Source organism: Bubalus kerabau, chromosome X (genome assembly GCF_029407905.1).
Source record: "Bubalus kerabau isolate K-KA32 ecotype Philippines breed swamp buffalo chromosome X, PCC_UOA_SB_1v2, whole genome shotgun sequence".
NCBI classification, from domain to species: Eukaryota; Metazoa; Chordata; class Mammalia; order Artiodactyla; family Bovidae; genus Bubalus; species Bubalus kerabau.
The window spans coordinates 112395670-112411682 of record NC_073647.1 but is presented as its reverse complement, the minus strand read 5'-3'; the positions used below and the strand labels follow the sequence as shown (position 1 = coordinate 112411682).

At 39.5% G+C, this 16013-nt stretch overlaps 1 protein-coding gene across 3 annotated transcripts in view; it reads right to left on the bottom strand.

Annotated features, from left to right (window-relative positions):
* The window catches only part of ZC4H2 (zinc finger C4H2-type containing), a 75939-nt gene extending 60280 nt beyond the window's left edge, over positions 1–15659 (bottom strand). For all 3 annotated transcript variants that reach the window (XM_055563238.1, XM_055563242.1, XM_055563241.1), the window contains exon 1: positions 15504–15659. In XM_055563238.1, the coding sequence (XP_055419213.1) occupies positions 15504–15556 (53 nt within the window). In that variant the 5' untranslated portion in view covers positions 15557–15659. The remainder of the gene's footprint in view (positions 1–15503) is intronic.
* Positions 15660–16013: the final 354 nt, after the last annotated feature.

Here is a 16013-nt window from a genome sequence, read left to right as displayed (position 1 = left end):
AAGTTCTCACTGAAATACTGATCAGCATGTGTGTGTAAGGAAACTATCTGAAGACAAGGAAACAACTAATCTCCCTCAAAGATTAGAGGAAGCAGTGATAAGAGCCCACAAAGGCCTGAGAACAGTGACTGTCCCAAACAAATAAGGTAGAAAAAATTCACAATTTATAAAACATTAGAATACAAAGATAAGTTCTGAGGAAAATGAGCTCTACACTAAATGCTGCTATGTGCACGTGCATGCTAAGTCACACCAGTCATGTCTGACTCTTTTCAACCCCAAGGACTGAAGCCCGCCAGGCTCCTCTGTCTATGGGATTATCCAGGTAAGAACACTGGAGTGGGTTGCCATGCCCTCCTCCAGGAGATCTTCCCGATCCAGGGATTGAACTCACATGTCTTATGTTACCTGCATTGCCATGTGGATTCTTTACAAATAGTGCCATCTGGGCAGCCCTAAATGATGCTATGGTCCCACTTAACTAAGCTGAAAAGCAAGGCCTGGAAGGATAAAACTGATTCCAAATGTTTTAATGACATGCCAGAACAAATCTCAAGAATATTTATAGGAATGCAAATATATGCAGAGACAAAGTAAATTTCAAAATGTCTGATATCTAACCAAACTTTGCCAGGTGTACAATTAAGCATGAATAATGTAGTTCATAATGTTGAGAATAATAAGTTAAACTGACCAAGAAATAACACGGTTGATAGAATTAGTAGCTAAGAATACTAATAGTTATTATAAATGTATTTCATATATTCACAAAGCTTGAAGAAATACTAGCCACATTAAGTAGAGATGAGGGAGAGATGAAAAATTTTCAAATATAAAAATAAGATATTTAAATATGAAAACTACAATGACTGCAATGAAAACTACATTAGTCAATTTAGACAATAAAGCAGGAAAGATTAATGAACGTGAAGGCATACCAATAGAAAGTTTCCCAAATGAAATATATAGGGGAAAAAATATTAAAAAAATAAACAGCATTAGCAAACTGTGGGACAACTTCAAGTGGCTAAAAGTACATGTAACCAGAGATCAGGAAGGAGAGAGAAAAGAAAAATATTTGAAGAATTAATAACCAAAAATGTTTCAAATTTGATGAAAACAACACACACACCAATCCAAAATGTTCAAAAAATCTCGAGCATAGGAAGCAGGAGAAAAACTACACCAAGTGATAACACAATGGAATTGTTCATAACCAGTGATAAACAGAAAAACTTCACAGCAGCTTGAGGGAAAAAAAGGCAAGTTAGCCACAGGGAAATGAACGATAGAAGCAAGATGGCATATTATTTTTAAAGTACTGGGGAAAAAGAAAAAAAAAAAAAAACTCTACCAATATACAATTTTTACACACTGAAAATAACTTTTAAAAACAAAGTGAAATTAAAACTTTTTAAGACATAGAATACCTGAGCTGCTATATCATCAGCAAAGCTGCTCTATGATAAATGTTGAAAGATGTCCTTCAAACAGAAATAAAATGATAGCAGAAGAATATTGAACACTGAACTTGAAAAAACTGATTCTTTTTCTTGTTATTCAAATTAATTTAAAAAGATAATCAACAGTTTAAACCAAGAAGTGCATCATTGTAAAAGCACAGAGACCAGAAAGGGAGAAACAAAAATACAGCATTGTAAGTTTTTTTACACTATATCTGCAGCAATATGAGATCACTTGAAGATAAACTGTGACAGGTAAACTACTAAAACAATTTAAGAGAAAAAAAAAAAACAGAAAACAGCTTAAAAGTCAGAAAAACAGATCAAATAAAATATACTTAATCCAAAAGAAGGCAGAAAGGGAGGGAAAAGGGAACAAAAAACAGATAAGATAAATGGGAAACAACAAGGTGGTAGATCTCATTCTAATCATATCAATAAATATGTTAAATATAAATGGTCTAAACACCCTCAGTATAAAAAGGAGATCATCAGACTGGAAAAAAACAAACAGATAAACAAACCAAACTCTGGACTACCCATAAGATTCCTACTTTAAATATAAAGAAACAAATAAAGAGGAGAAGAAGATACACCATGCTAACACTATTCAAAAGAAAGCTGTCTAAATGCAGTGTGGTATCTTGGCAATGCTACCAAAGTCTCAGTGCAGACATTTTTTGTAGAAATTGAGAAGTGGAATCTAAAACTTAAACAGAAATGCAAAGGGCCTAGAGTAGCCAAAACAACTCTCAAGAAGAATAGCAAAGTTGGAGAACTTACACTGCCTTAATTCAAGAATTATTTTAAAGCTGAAGTTTTCAAAATAGGTGAAGTATAGGCATAAAGGTACAAAAGTAGACCTGTGGAGAATAGAGTCCTGAAATAAACCCACAAATATATGGCCAACTGTTTTTAATGATGATGCAAAGGCAGTTCTGTGGAGAAAAAAATCACTTTCTCAGTAAATAGTCCTGAAACAACTGGATATCTAATGCAAAGACAAACAAGCAAGGGGCTTCAAACTATACTTTGCATCACACAGAAATTAAATGAGAGTGGATTGTAGGCCTATGTGTAAAACCTAAAATTCCTGGAAAAAAACCTTTGTGACATTGGCTTAGGCAAAGATTTCTTTTATATGATACAAAAATCACAATCTGTAAAAGAAAGTACTGATGAGCAAGACTACTTTATCAACTTTACAAACTTCTGCAATTCAAAAGACACTCTTAAGAGGATGAAAAGACAAGCTTCAGACTGGGAAAACATTTTTGGAAGGCATGTATCTGATGAAAGCAAAGAATACAAAAGATTCACAGTATGTAAACAAATAACCAAACTGAAAAATGGGTTAAACTGAAAAATGGCAAAATGTTTCAATAGACACTTCACCAGAGAAGATAGATGGGTGGAAAATAAATGTATGAAGAATATGCCCAAAAGGATTAGAAACTGTAACCTTCACATTCTGCTTCTAGGGATGGAAATTGGCACAACCACTTTGGGAAACAGCTTTTTTGTTGTTCAGCCACTCTGTGTCTGACCCTGTGACCCCCATGGACTGCAGCATGCCAGGCTTCCCTGTCCTTCACCATCTCCCAGAGTATTTTCAAACTCATGTCCATTGAGTCAGTGACGCCATTCAGCCATCTTGTCCTCTGTTGTCCCCTTCTCCTCTTGCGTTCAATCTTTGCCAGCATCAGGGTCTTTTCCAATGAGTCAGCTCTTTGCATCAGGTGGCCAAAGTATTGGAGTTTCAGCTTCAACATCAGTCCTTCCAGTGAATATTCAGGGTTGATTTCCTTTAGGATTGACTGGTTTGATCTTCTTGCTGTCCAAAGGACTCTCAAGATTATTCACCAGTGTCACAGTTCAAGGGCATCAATTCTTCAGCACTCAGCCTTTTTTATTGTCCAGCTCTCACATCAGTACATGACTACTGGAAAAACCATAGCTTTGACTATACAGACCTTTGCAGGTAATGTGATATGTCTGCTTTTTTTTAAAAATTATTTTTTAATTTTATTTTATTTTTAAACATTACAAAATTGTATTAGTTTTGCCAAATATCAAAATGAATCCACCACAGGTATACATGTGTTCCCCATCCTGAACCCTCCTCCCTCCTCCCTCCCCATACCATCCCTCTGGGTCGTCCCAGTGCACTAGCCCCAAGCATCCAGTATCGTGCATCGAACCTGGACTGGCAACTCATTTCATACATGATATTATACATGTTTCAATGCCATTCTCCCAAATCTTCCCACCCTCTCCCTCTCCCACAGAGTCCATTAAGACTGTTCTATACATCAGTGTCTCTTTTGCTGTCTCGTACGCAGGGTTATTGTTACCATCTTTCTAAATTCCATATATATGTGTTAGTATACTGTATTGGTGTTTTCCTTTCTGGCTTACTTCACTTTGTATAATAGGCTCCAGTTTCATCCACCTCATTAGAACTGATTCAAAGGTATTCTTTTTAATGGCTGAGTAATACTCCATTGTGTATATGTGCCATAGCTTTCTTATCCATTCATCTGCTGATGGACACCTAGGTTGCTTCCATGTCCTGGCTATTATAAACAGTGCTGCGATGAACATTGGGGTACACGTGTCTCTTTCCCTTCTGGTTTCCTCAGTGTGTATGCCCAGCAGTGGGATTGCTGGATCATAAGGCAGTTCTATTTCCAGTTTTTGTCTAGGTTTGTCATAGCTTTTCTTCCAAGGAGCAAGCACCTTTTAATTTCATGGCTACAGTCACCATCCACCGTGATTTTAGAGCCCAAACAGCTTTGCATTATCTTAAAAAGTTATAAAAAAGACCCAGAAATTTCATGCCAGGAATCTAACCAGGAGAAATGAAAGCACATTTCCACACAAAGGCTTATATGCAAAAGATCAGAGCATCATTCATAAGAGCCAAAAGGTAGAAACAACTCCAGTGTTCATGAACTGATGAAAGAATAAGCAAAACACGGTATACAATGGAATACTGTTTGCCAATAAAAAAGAAAGAAATGCTGATACATGGTACAATGTAGATGAGCCTAAAAAAAACAATGTTTTAAGTTATGTGCAATGTCCTGAAAAGGCAAATATGTAGAGACAGAAAGTATATTACTAATTGCCTGGGGCTGAGGGTGGGAATAGAGATGGACTGAAATTTGATATAAAGGGATCTTTAGGGAATGCTGGGAATGCTCTAAAATTGTATTGTGGTGATAGTTGCACAACTCTGTAAATTGACTAAAAGTCACTGAATTGTATATTTAAAATTATACACTTAAAATGGATGGTTTCTATGGTATGTAAATCACAGCTCAGTAGAGCTGTTAAATATATATCCCCCAATGACTTCTTACTGTACCTAGAATTAAGTCAAAACATTCAGCACTGCTGCTGCTAAGTCGCTTCAGTCGTGTCCGACTCTGTGCGACCCCATAAGCAGCAGCCCACCAGGCCCCCCCATCCCTGGGATTCTCCAGGCAAGAATGCTGGAGTGGGTTGCCATTTCCTTCTCCAATGCATGAGAGTGAAAGGTGAAAGTGAAGTCGCTCAGTCGTGTCCGACTCTTCATGACCCCATGGACTGCATGCAGCCTACCAGGCTCCTCTGTCCATGGGATTTTCCAGGCAAGAGTACTGGAGTGGGGTGCCATTGCCTTCTCTGAAACATTGAGCACTACTTGAACCCAAATTCTAAGCTGTTTCTACTCTTCTGCTCCTGTTTTCCCAGGAGAATGAATGACTTGTCAAAAGGCTTCTATAGATGAAACAGATTTTTACATGAATTTGCACAACTGAGGTACCCAGGGGGAATGAGAAGTGGGTTAATGATGGAAAAAAAAAAAGAAATGAGGACTTGTTACCCTTGTGTTTGATTGCCTTTATCACGCCATTCAGGCTTAGGATCTAATGCTCAGCATTCCTGGCTCTATCCAACAACTGAGGTACGATTAAATTTAAGTAAAAGGTCATGAGTTACAAGCTGGAATCAAGATTGCCAGGAGAAATATCAACAACCTCAGATATGTGGATGATATCACTCTAACAGCAGAAAGCCAAGAGGAACTAAAGAACCTCTTGATGAGGATGAAGGAGGAGAATGAAAAAGCCAGCTGAAAGTGCAATATTAAAAATAACAAAACACTAAGATTATGGCATCTGACCCCAACACTTTATGACAAATAGAAGGGGAAAAGGTGGAGGCAGTGACAGATTTCCTCTTCTTGGGCTCTAATATCATCGCAGATGGTGACTGCAGCCATGAAATTAGAAGATGATTGCTCCTTGGCAGGAAAGCTATGACAAACTTAGACAGTGTTTTAAAATGCAAAGACATAACTTTGCCAACAAAGGTCCATATAGTCAAGTCTACGGTCTTTCCAGTAGTCATGTGTGGTTGTGAGAGCTGGACCATAAAGAAGGCAGAACGCTGAAGAACTGATTCTTTCAAATTGTGGTGCTGGAGAAGACTCTTGAGAGTCCGTTGGACTACAAGGGGATCAATTTTAAAGGAAATCAACCCTGAATATTCATTGGAAGGACTGATGCTGACGCTGAAGCTCTAATACTTTGGCCATCTGATGTGAACAGCCAACTCATTGGAAAAGACCCTGATGCTTGGAAAGATTGAAGGCAGAAGGAGAAGAATTCAGGGGAGAGATCAGAACTATTCACCTTAATTCTAAGATTTTTTAGAACACATCTAATTCATCTTAGTGGTCTTCAGAGACTATCTCAACCCTGGGTATGGCCCAGAACAGATGCTTGGTCAATATCACTGAATGAACAACAACAACACAAAAAAAGGAGCCAGCAGGAAGCCTATTATAGTCTTATAAAAACACTGCCTAAGTATTCAGTGTTTTTCCATTTAATATCTATTTGCTTATCTGGGAAACCAGCTACTGTTGGAAAAGCAGTGTTCTTAGAACAATTCATCTTGAAGACTTTCTTATAGCTCAATACCAAATGTCAATTCCCATGCATTCTCTCTCCTGTAGTGAAAATTGGCTTGACTTGCTTATCCCTTAGTCCCAGAGTTCCCAGCTGTTCCATGACATATTGTTAAGTGAGCATTGAGGCTGAAAGTGAGTTAGTTTTCAAGCCAGGTGACAGTGAAGCCTGCTGAAGCTGCCATAGTAATGAGGGAGGGAAGGAAGGAGGGAAGGGAAGACAGGAGAAAGGGAGGCAGGCAGGGGAATACATATCAATTCAAAATTTTACCATAAGGTAGAATAACTTAAGTGCTATAATAAATCTCCCCATGGAAGCTCAAAGGGGGTAGTGATTCATTTGTATTAGGGAAATTGAGAAGGATTTGAACAAGAAGGTGGTGTTCGTTTTGGGTCTTCCTTGAAGAATAAGTAGGATTTACAGGCTTAGAATAAGGGAAGGGCATTAAGAATGAGGGATCCACATTAGCAAAGGCCTGGAAAAATGGAAATGTATGAAACAGTGAGGAACGTCTGTGTGAATAAAGAATAAGGTGAATGAAAATGAATGGTAGTAGATAAGACTGGAAAGGTGGTTCTGGGCCAGACTTGTTGGGGATAGGGGCATGAATACTACATCACCAATTACAGACAAATGTCTATGGACATGCAGTAAGAAATGATTTACACTGAGAAATGAATCTTATATTGTAACCCAATAAACACAAACACAGATCGAAAACTGAAACAAATTGTCCACAGAAAATATCTACTATTTCTTATGCAACGTATACTGACATTTTCTATCTCATTTTTTTTCACAAGTGCTTCTAGCAACTAATTCATTTCATGACAAATGGTTCATAATCTGTGTTTTGAAAAATACTGCTACAGACAATGGGGAATCAGTGAATGTGTTTGAGGAATAACATATCAACTCTAGTGCTTTAGGAAGATAGTTCTCACAGCAGTTGGATGGAATTAAAAATTGGGGGCAGAATGAAGATAGAAGCAATAGAAGCAATTCTATAGGTGGAAATGGATATAACCCTGTAATTATCCAAGCTGGTCATGATGAATGCCTAAAACAGGACAGTGAATGTGGAGATTGAGAGTAGGGTAAGAATCTGAGCCAGATGTTGAAGGTAGAAATAGTGGGACTTGCTAACTAATCAAAAGTGAGTTATAAAAAAGAAAGGGTAACCAGCATCAACATTCAGGTTTCAGTCTGAGGTAACTGTGCAGGGAAGTGATGGCATTAAACAAGAGGTTTCATGGGAGGAGCTGGATTGGGGCAGGAATAAACAAAGTCTAGAGATTTGGTCAACTTCAGCTATGTCTGTGGAAAAGCCAGGTGGACAAGCCCAGTAGACTGTGTGATATATCAGGCTGAAACTTGGAAGGAAGATAGGGGGTAGAAATTGGAGATTTGGAGATAATATTTGAAGCCATAGGAGTACAAGAGGTAACTCATGAAAATGTGTAGAGAGAGAAAAAAGAAGACCCAGGGCAGGAACTTAGATTTAAGAGGATCTACTTAACACTACAATATTTACTTACAAAATTAGTTTTTCCCTTCTTAAGTGAAGAAAGCGTATTGTGTATGGATATGTGTGCATTTGGGGCATGGGTGTCTGCAATGTGTGTGTATGGGTGGCATGTGCATGTTAAGGAGATATTAGTATGCATTTGGGGAGCTGGTGAAGGGCCCTGGTTGCTCTAGTGGTGGCCGCACTCACATTCTTTGCCTTGTAGCTTCTTCTCCTTTCCTTCCCTGGTTTCCATCTCCCCTCTTTTGCCCTATTCTTCCCTTCCCCTTTCCACATATCCACATGCTCCTTCATCACCACTTGGAAGCCCAAGGAATTGATGGGCAAAATAGACCACAGTGGGATTTGGGGGCTGAGATCTGGAACATAATGTTGAAGTGTGGTTTAGATTAAAAGGAAAGACAGGGCTGTGAGCATGGTTTCAGAAGCATTAGTGGGGAATTGTCTGTGGTGATATTTCCCACTTCAAATTCTGCCATCAGTATGTGGGAATGTGTTTGTGTGTGTCACTACAAATATATATGTGACTACAAGTATGTATATTTATGTGAATGTGCCTGGAGGTGTGTATGGCTCTCAGCTGGACTTAATCAGATTATGGGGTGGTATTATCTTCATCACTGGGCTTCTGTGGTGGTTCAGATGGTAAAGAATCTGCCTGCAATACAGGAGACCTGGGTTCCATCCCTGGGTCGGGAAATCCCCTGGAGAAGGAAATGGCCACCCACTCCAATATCCTTGTCTGGAGAATTCCATGGACAGAGGAGCCTGGTGGGCTACAGTCCATGGGGTCACAGAGTTGGACATAACTGAGGAACTAACATTTTTACTTTTCATCCTTATCACTACTACTTTAGCAAAGAAGCAAAAGTATTTTTTTTAACAATAACAACAAAAAAGACTGCTTTATTTATACCTTTAGGAGATTTAGGATTAGAACAGCTAAAGAATTATGGATAATGGTTAATCAGATTATCAGCATTTGTTGAAATGCATATGCCAAGTGAATAGGAGGATATGTTCTCTCTTCCTTTCCTAGCTGTGTGACTATAGATAGGTTACCTAACCTCGTTGAGCCTTGGTATCCTTTCTGTAAAGTGGGGATAATAATTCATACCACAGATTCCCATTAGCAAGATTGAGCATTAAATGAGCCAAGAGTTTTAAAACTAGTAGGTGTTCAACCATTGTTGGTTCTTTTCTCCAGTTCCTTCTATCCCTTCCTTTTCTTCACTTATAATACATGTTTTACCTGTCCATATGTGAACATCAAGTATGTATTTGTAGTACTTTCCCCATTTTAAATTCTTAAACCAAGTGATATAACCTTTGCATATTACTGTAAAATTGTCAAAAGCAGGTTAATTTAAAACACTTTTGGTACATATATATCTAGAATTATGTCTTCTTTGTGAATTGACCCTTTCTCATATAGTTCAGTCATGTCATTTAATTGCTGTATTTAGATCATTTATATTCAACATAATTATTGATATGTTAAGGCTAAGTCTGCCATTTTATCTTTTGTTACCTGTTTTTTCTCTCTGTTTTTATTTTTTCTCTTTTCTTTGTTCTGCATTTATGTGGGTGACTTGAACATTTTTTTGAATTCCATTTAACGTATCTATAATTTTTTTTAGTTAAAGTATAGTTGATTTGCAATATTATATTAGGTTCAGGTGTACAACAGAGTGATTCAATATTTTATATACTATGTACCATTCGAAGCTATTATAAAATATTGGCTATAATTCTCTGTGTTTTACAATCTATGTATAATATTTATTTTATACATAGTTTTTTATGTCTCTTATTCCCCTACCCCTTATCTTTCCCTTCCCCCACTTTCCTCTCCTACTGGTAACCACTAGTTCGTTCTCTATATTTTCGAGTCTGTTTCTATATTTTGCTATGCTCATTGGTTTGTTTTATTTGTTAGAATCCACATATAATAGACAACATACAGAATTTAGATCCTCAAAAAGCTAAAAATAGAACTACCATATGATTCAGGAATTCCACTCCTGTGTATATAATCCAAAGAAAATGAAAACACTAATTCAAAAAGATATATGCACCCCTATGTTTATAGCATCATAATTTACAATAGCTAAGATATGGAAGAAATCTTAGTGTCCATCAACAGATGAATGGATCAATAAGATGGAATTTTACCTCCCTTTTACATTCCTTTACACTCTCTGTTCATAATATAAATGTCTTAAATATTTCCTCTATACACATTCAGAACAACATGAGACAGTGTAATAAATTATGATCCAATTATCAAACAAGATTCATACAACTCAAGAGGAAAAGAAATTCTGTTGTATTTACCCAGGTTTTAGTCTACTATGTTCTTTCTTCCAAGTTTCCTCCTTTTACCATTTCTTTTCTGTTTTAAGATTTACTTTAGTCATGCTTATAAGATAGACATCCTACACATAAATTCCCTGTCTCCTTTCATCTAAGAGTATCTTGATTATCCCTTTATTCCTGAAGGTTATTAGCACTGAACATAGGATTCTTGGTTGATGATTCTTTTTCCTTCAGCACTTGAAAAATGTGCTACTTCCTGCTAGGGCCTCATCACTTTCTGATGAGGAATCTGCTGACTTTCTTTTCTTTTTTTTCCCTTAAAGGTTGTCAACCACAAGTTGGCACTTTCCATGGGTGCTTGCCATCTACCTCTACAAGGATTAAATCATGTGCTGCTGCCACAACTGACCTACAACACCCCCTGAAGGACTTCAGGATGGAGAGCAGTAATCTTTGGATGAAGATCAGCTGTCCTACAATCTGCATACTGGAAAAGATACAATTTAAAGGAGTATCTCCAACCTGGATGAAAGGACTTTTTATCAGGTACTCTTAACTAGCTAATGCACAGTGAACACTGAAGGGAAATTGACTCTTGGATTAATTCCCACTTCTAAAGGCCCCTACACCAGACTGTTCTATAGAGAGGACTGCTGATCTCAAATTCACCTTAAAACAATGTTCAAACACAGGACACTCACCAGGATGAGAAAAAGACATCAAAAGTAGACAGCTTACCCAAGATGCAAGACCTGATTCATATGATCATTTATAATGTTTTCTTGATTTCTTAGACCTCTGCATACAAATCAAATGTTTTTTTACCATGGACACAATCATATGCTAATTTTAAAGGTCAATCCAATTGTTGAGTTGTGGCCAATTACCTGTGTCTAGTACTTCCAAATTACCTTGGTAGATTTCTCCACTCCAAGGCTCTAATTGGATGACCCTTAAAAAACTTTATTTCTGTCCTGTTCTGGCTACTCTTGTATTGCTAGGTGGGATCTTCTCTACTGGCCAATTAATAATGCCTGCTCTGACCCTGGTTATTGTTCAAGCTCAAGCAGAGCAACAAGCAAAAATTCAGCCAAGGAACACAACTTCTCACAATTATGGGATGGATTTATATGGTTAACACCAGATTGTGGTCATTTAAGATGTAAGCAATCCCCCCCACCCCGCTTTATCTTGAGAACAATTAAATTATGCCAAGGATAAGCAGCCTAGTGACACTAGGAAATTGGATTGGGAGCCATATGGACAGTGAAAATATATAATTTCCCTGAAAGATAAAGATTGGTACTGCATAAGAATAAGTCAAAAGATCTGAGGATATAGGGGGCTTCACCTAATGGAAGTTACTGGCTTCTTACTTATGACTTTAATAATACTGCTAATTATATTATTTGTACTTTGCCTGTTCTACAAGATTATTGCTTCTTGTTTGACCAAATGTGTGACTGAACCTCCAATGAAAATAATGATGACTAGGTAAATTGAAGCAGTTGATCAAATATTCTGTATGTGATCAACAATTATAATAATGTAACTCTATATGGGAAGATACAAAAAGGGGAAATTTTCTGGGACTATAGTGGCTTAACTAAGACAAATTAGTCCAGAGACCTTTGATTACTATTGATAAGACCTAGTCCAGTAACAGCACATTGAGTGGCCTGCCTGGAAAATCTTCTTGAGACCTGAGAATGAGCCTTCCTAGCAATGTGGGACAAAATAGTCATGAAATGCCTCCCAAAGTATGGCTGAATTTATAACCATGAAGGGGCCCTGTCAACCACAAATTGGCCCTTGCTGTGGGAGCTTGCCATCTACCTATACAAGGATTAAATCATGTGTTGCTGCAGCTGCTAACCTCCAACACCCTCTGAAGGAGTTCAGGGTAGAGAGCAGAAATGAGGCATTTTGTGTTCTAGGAAACTGGCAGGACAGGTCTTAAGATAGTTAGATATTCTCAGGAGCTGATTTTATGAGCCCAATTCTTGTATCTCCTCATACTTAGAAAAGCCCAAAACTCCTTCATGGTGAACAACTGTTCTTGTGACTAGCAAAAGCTTCATGAGACCAGCAAAAACTTTCTACAAAAAATATGTGCTTGATTGCATGTACTCCCACTTTCCCCCCTACCTCTTTGGAGCAGTTTCTCAGGGCTGTCTGAGGTGCTGTCTCCCGGGGTGAAGTCATCATATTTCTCCAAATAAAACTTAATTCGTAACTCTCATGTTGTGCATTTTTTTTCAGTCGACAAGGTATAGGTAAAATATTATTTCTTTGGCTGCTTCCTAGATCTTTTCTCTGCTTTTGTTTTCAGAAAGTTTACTTGTTGAATGTGTCTTGTATGAATTTCTTCGGGTCTTTCCTAATGATATTTGCTTAGTTTCTTGGATCTGGAGGTTTATGTCCTTTGCTCAGTTTGGGAAGTTTTAAGCCACTACTTCTTCAGGTACTTTTCTGGCCCTGTTTTATTTCTCTTCTCTGAGATTCTGTTGACATGAATGTTAGATCCTTTGTTATAACACTACAGGTCTGGAGGTTCTGGCTCTGTTCAATTCCTTCTTTTCTTTCTTCCTCTTCTTCTTCTTCTTTTTTTTTTTTTTTGCATTTAATTTCCCTCTGTTGTTCAGATTGGGTTATTTCTATTGTTTAATGTTTAAGTTGTCTGATTCTTTCCTCTGTCTTCTCCATCTTGCTGTTGAGCCTCTTCATTGAGTATTTTTTTTTTTAAGTCTTTTTTTTTTCCAGTTTTCAAACTTCCATTGATTTGCTTTGCACTTTACATTTCTTTGTTGAGACTTTCTATTTAAATGCTGAGATTGTCTATTTTATCATTTGTTGCAAGTGTGATGCATTTGCTCCCTGAAGCATTTTTATGATGGCTACTTTAAAATCCTTATCAGATAATTCTAACCTCTGTGCCATCTCAATCCTAGCATCTGTTTACTTTCTTTTGCCACTGAAATTGATAATCTTGGTATGTCAAGTGATTTTTTTTTTTCAATTAAATTTGGACACTCTGGAGCTCTTTGGTTTTTGCAGGCATTCTCTGACGTGCTACTTTTGCAGGGAAGAGGGGCAGCATAAGTCCAGGTTATCCACGGGTCTCTGATTGACATCCAATTTGAGGAGAGGCTCTTTGCTATTGCTGGTTGGTGATGAGAGTTCTGGCCTCTCTATGGGCCTCCTAGGATCCTATCCCAGCTAGCAGTGGTAGGAATGCCAGGTTTACCACTGGTGAGGGTGGAAGTCATGCCCCTCCATTTGGTCTCTACTAAGATGGGTCACTTCTCCTTGCTTCCAACTGTTCCTTCTCTTGGGGTTGGGTAGGATTCCTTTAAAGTCTGTTAAAAATAAGTCTAGGCCCTTCACTTGCAGGCAAACGTTTATTATTAACTGCATTGTTATTATGACAGTTGACCTTTTCCTGCAACAAGGTGTCTCACTCCCTATATCTGGATCCTTTTGCAGAAAAGAAAATGCAACACATGCCCCCTCTCTACCTTTTACCAGACCCTCCTCGGAGAAGGCAATGGCAACCCACTCCAGTACTCTTGCCTGGAAAATCCCATGGATGGAGGAGCCTGGTAGGCTGCAGTCCATGGGGTCGCAAAGAGTCAGACACGACTGAGTGACTTCACTTTCACTTTTCACTTTCATGCTTTGGAGAAGGCAATGGCAACCCACTCCAGTATTCTTGCCTGGTGAATCCCAGGGACGGTGGAGCCTGGTGGGCTGCCGTCTATGGGGTCGCACAGAGTCGAACACGACTGACATGACTTAGCAGCCATGGGATAGAATGGGAAGCCCAGAACCTCTGCACACAAATGGACTGGGTTTCTGTCAAAATCTGGTATTTTCAAATGGTTTGGTTCTGGAAAAGTTACTTAAATTTTCTGAGCTTCCATTTTCCCAGTTGTAAAGTAAGTGTAGGAAGTTGTCAGGACTCTTGCAGCAATAGTAGGTCAATCAGCTTGGTAAATAATAGTTTCCTTCCTTTTACTCTCCAGAAGAGGTAGAGATATAATCCCTGCAAAGGACCAAAAAGCCAAAGCGCTTTCCCACTACCACCATCACGTGTGAATCTCATCTAAGGCATTCACTCCAAGGGTTAAATCTGTTGATCAAAGCCTTATTTCTTAAAGGGACACACTTGATATTCTCCCCCATTTTTCTTCAGGTTTCTAAAAAACACTAAAGAGAGACTGCCCGATCCACGTCACCCTCAGAAGAAGGGTGGAAGCCAAGGCAGAGATGGGTAGGTGGGGGACAAGGGGTCTTGGCAGAGAAGAGCAGAGGAAGGAAGGCCTAATGTTGGCCCAGGCAGTTCACTCAACCAAAGTTATTATGATCTGAGCAAGGACAGTATCATCCTCTAGCTAATGCCACTCCTGGAGAGAAGGGGGAGGGGATGTAGGCAACACCCACTTTGCCAACCTGCCCATCAGCCCATCACCTCTGGGTCCTGAGAGCAACTGCCAGTAGGTGGTAACTGCCTCCCCAGTCTCCACCACTCCCGCCCCTCTCCCCTCCCTGAGCATCTGGTAGAAGAGGAAGAAAGTGGTGAGTAAAAGCAAAAAATACACAAGAGCGAGTGCTGTCTGTCCTCTCAGTGCGGGCCTTGCATAAGATTCCTCCTTATCCCCAGCTGGCAGTCCCCAGCTGCTGCCACCAGCCCCTGATGCATTAGACTGCTCTTAAAAGGCTCAGCCGAGCTCGAGGTCCTGAAGTTGAACAGAAGACTGAAAAGAATCTAGATTCATAAAGAGCAAGGAGCCAAATACACCTTGGAGCCAATCAACACTTTAAAGAATAATGGGTCCAAGAATGCCATTTCCCTAACTCCCACCCAAGAAGAATAAAGCTGTCTTGGGACCAACACCGCCACCCCGGCCACACACACACACACCGCCCACCACCGCCCCCCCCCCCCCCACACACACACTGTATGTCTCAATCTGGCTTTCTCAAACACATCTGACAAGAGATCCCTCTCGGTCAGTCTGTTTCTCTGCCTCTCTCTCTGCTAGTCTCAGTTCTGACTCTCCCCTGCCTCTTTCCCATCCTTGAATTCCATAGTGAATGGGATCCTTTCCCGTCCCTCTCCGCAAGTAGCCCAACAATAGATACTTTCTGTAGGTAATAGCCCTCTCCAGTAGTGAGGGATTTGTGGAGCTTCGGAGGGGGACTTGGGGGGCACTGCGATGTTGCACTTACCTGATCTCTTTAATGCTTTCCAATTTGCACATGATTTCCTGCTCATCTGCCATGCTTTTCACTCTCAACTTCACGTCCTGAGAAATACACAAACACACAGACCCAGGGATACAATAGACACAATGTAACCACCTCCTCTCGGCAGGAGGCTCTGAGCCTGTGCGGTAAGGACGTGGAGAAGGCCTGGGAGCTGTAGTTCACAGCTCCAGGACCAGCCAGGCGCCCAGGGGCCTGCAGGACTACAACTCCCAGAAGGCCAAGCGAGACACTCCTGTTTCTCTTCCTGCAGCCGCACTTTAAGTCAATTTGTCACCGATAATTGTGTCAAAGTTTGCCAGGAGTACAAAACAATAGTGATATTCGTTTGGGCGGTGCGCGGAAAAAAATGAGGAAGAAATACCACAGAAGGCTACTGAACAGATGAGAGACATACTCACATCCCGTGGGGGCCCCTCCCACCAACAAAAGCTTGCCAGGTGTCGCTCATTAATGGACACTGGGGCTGGAGAG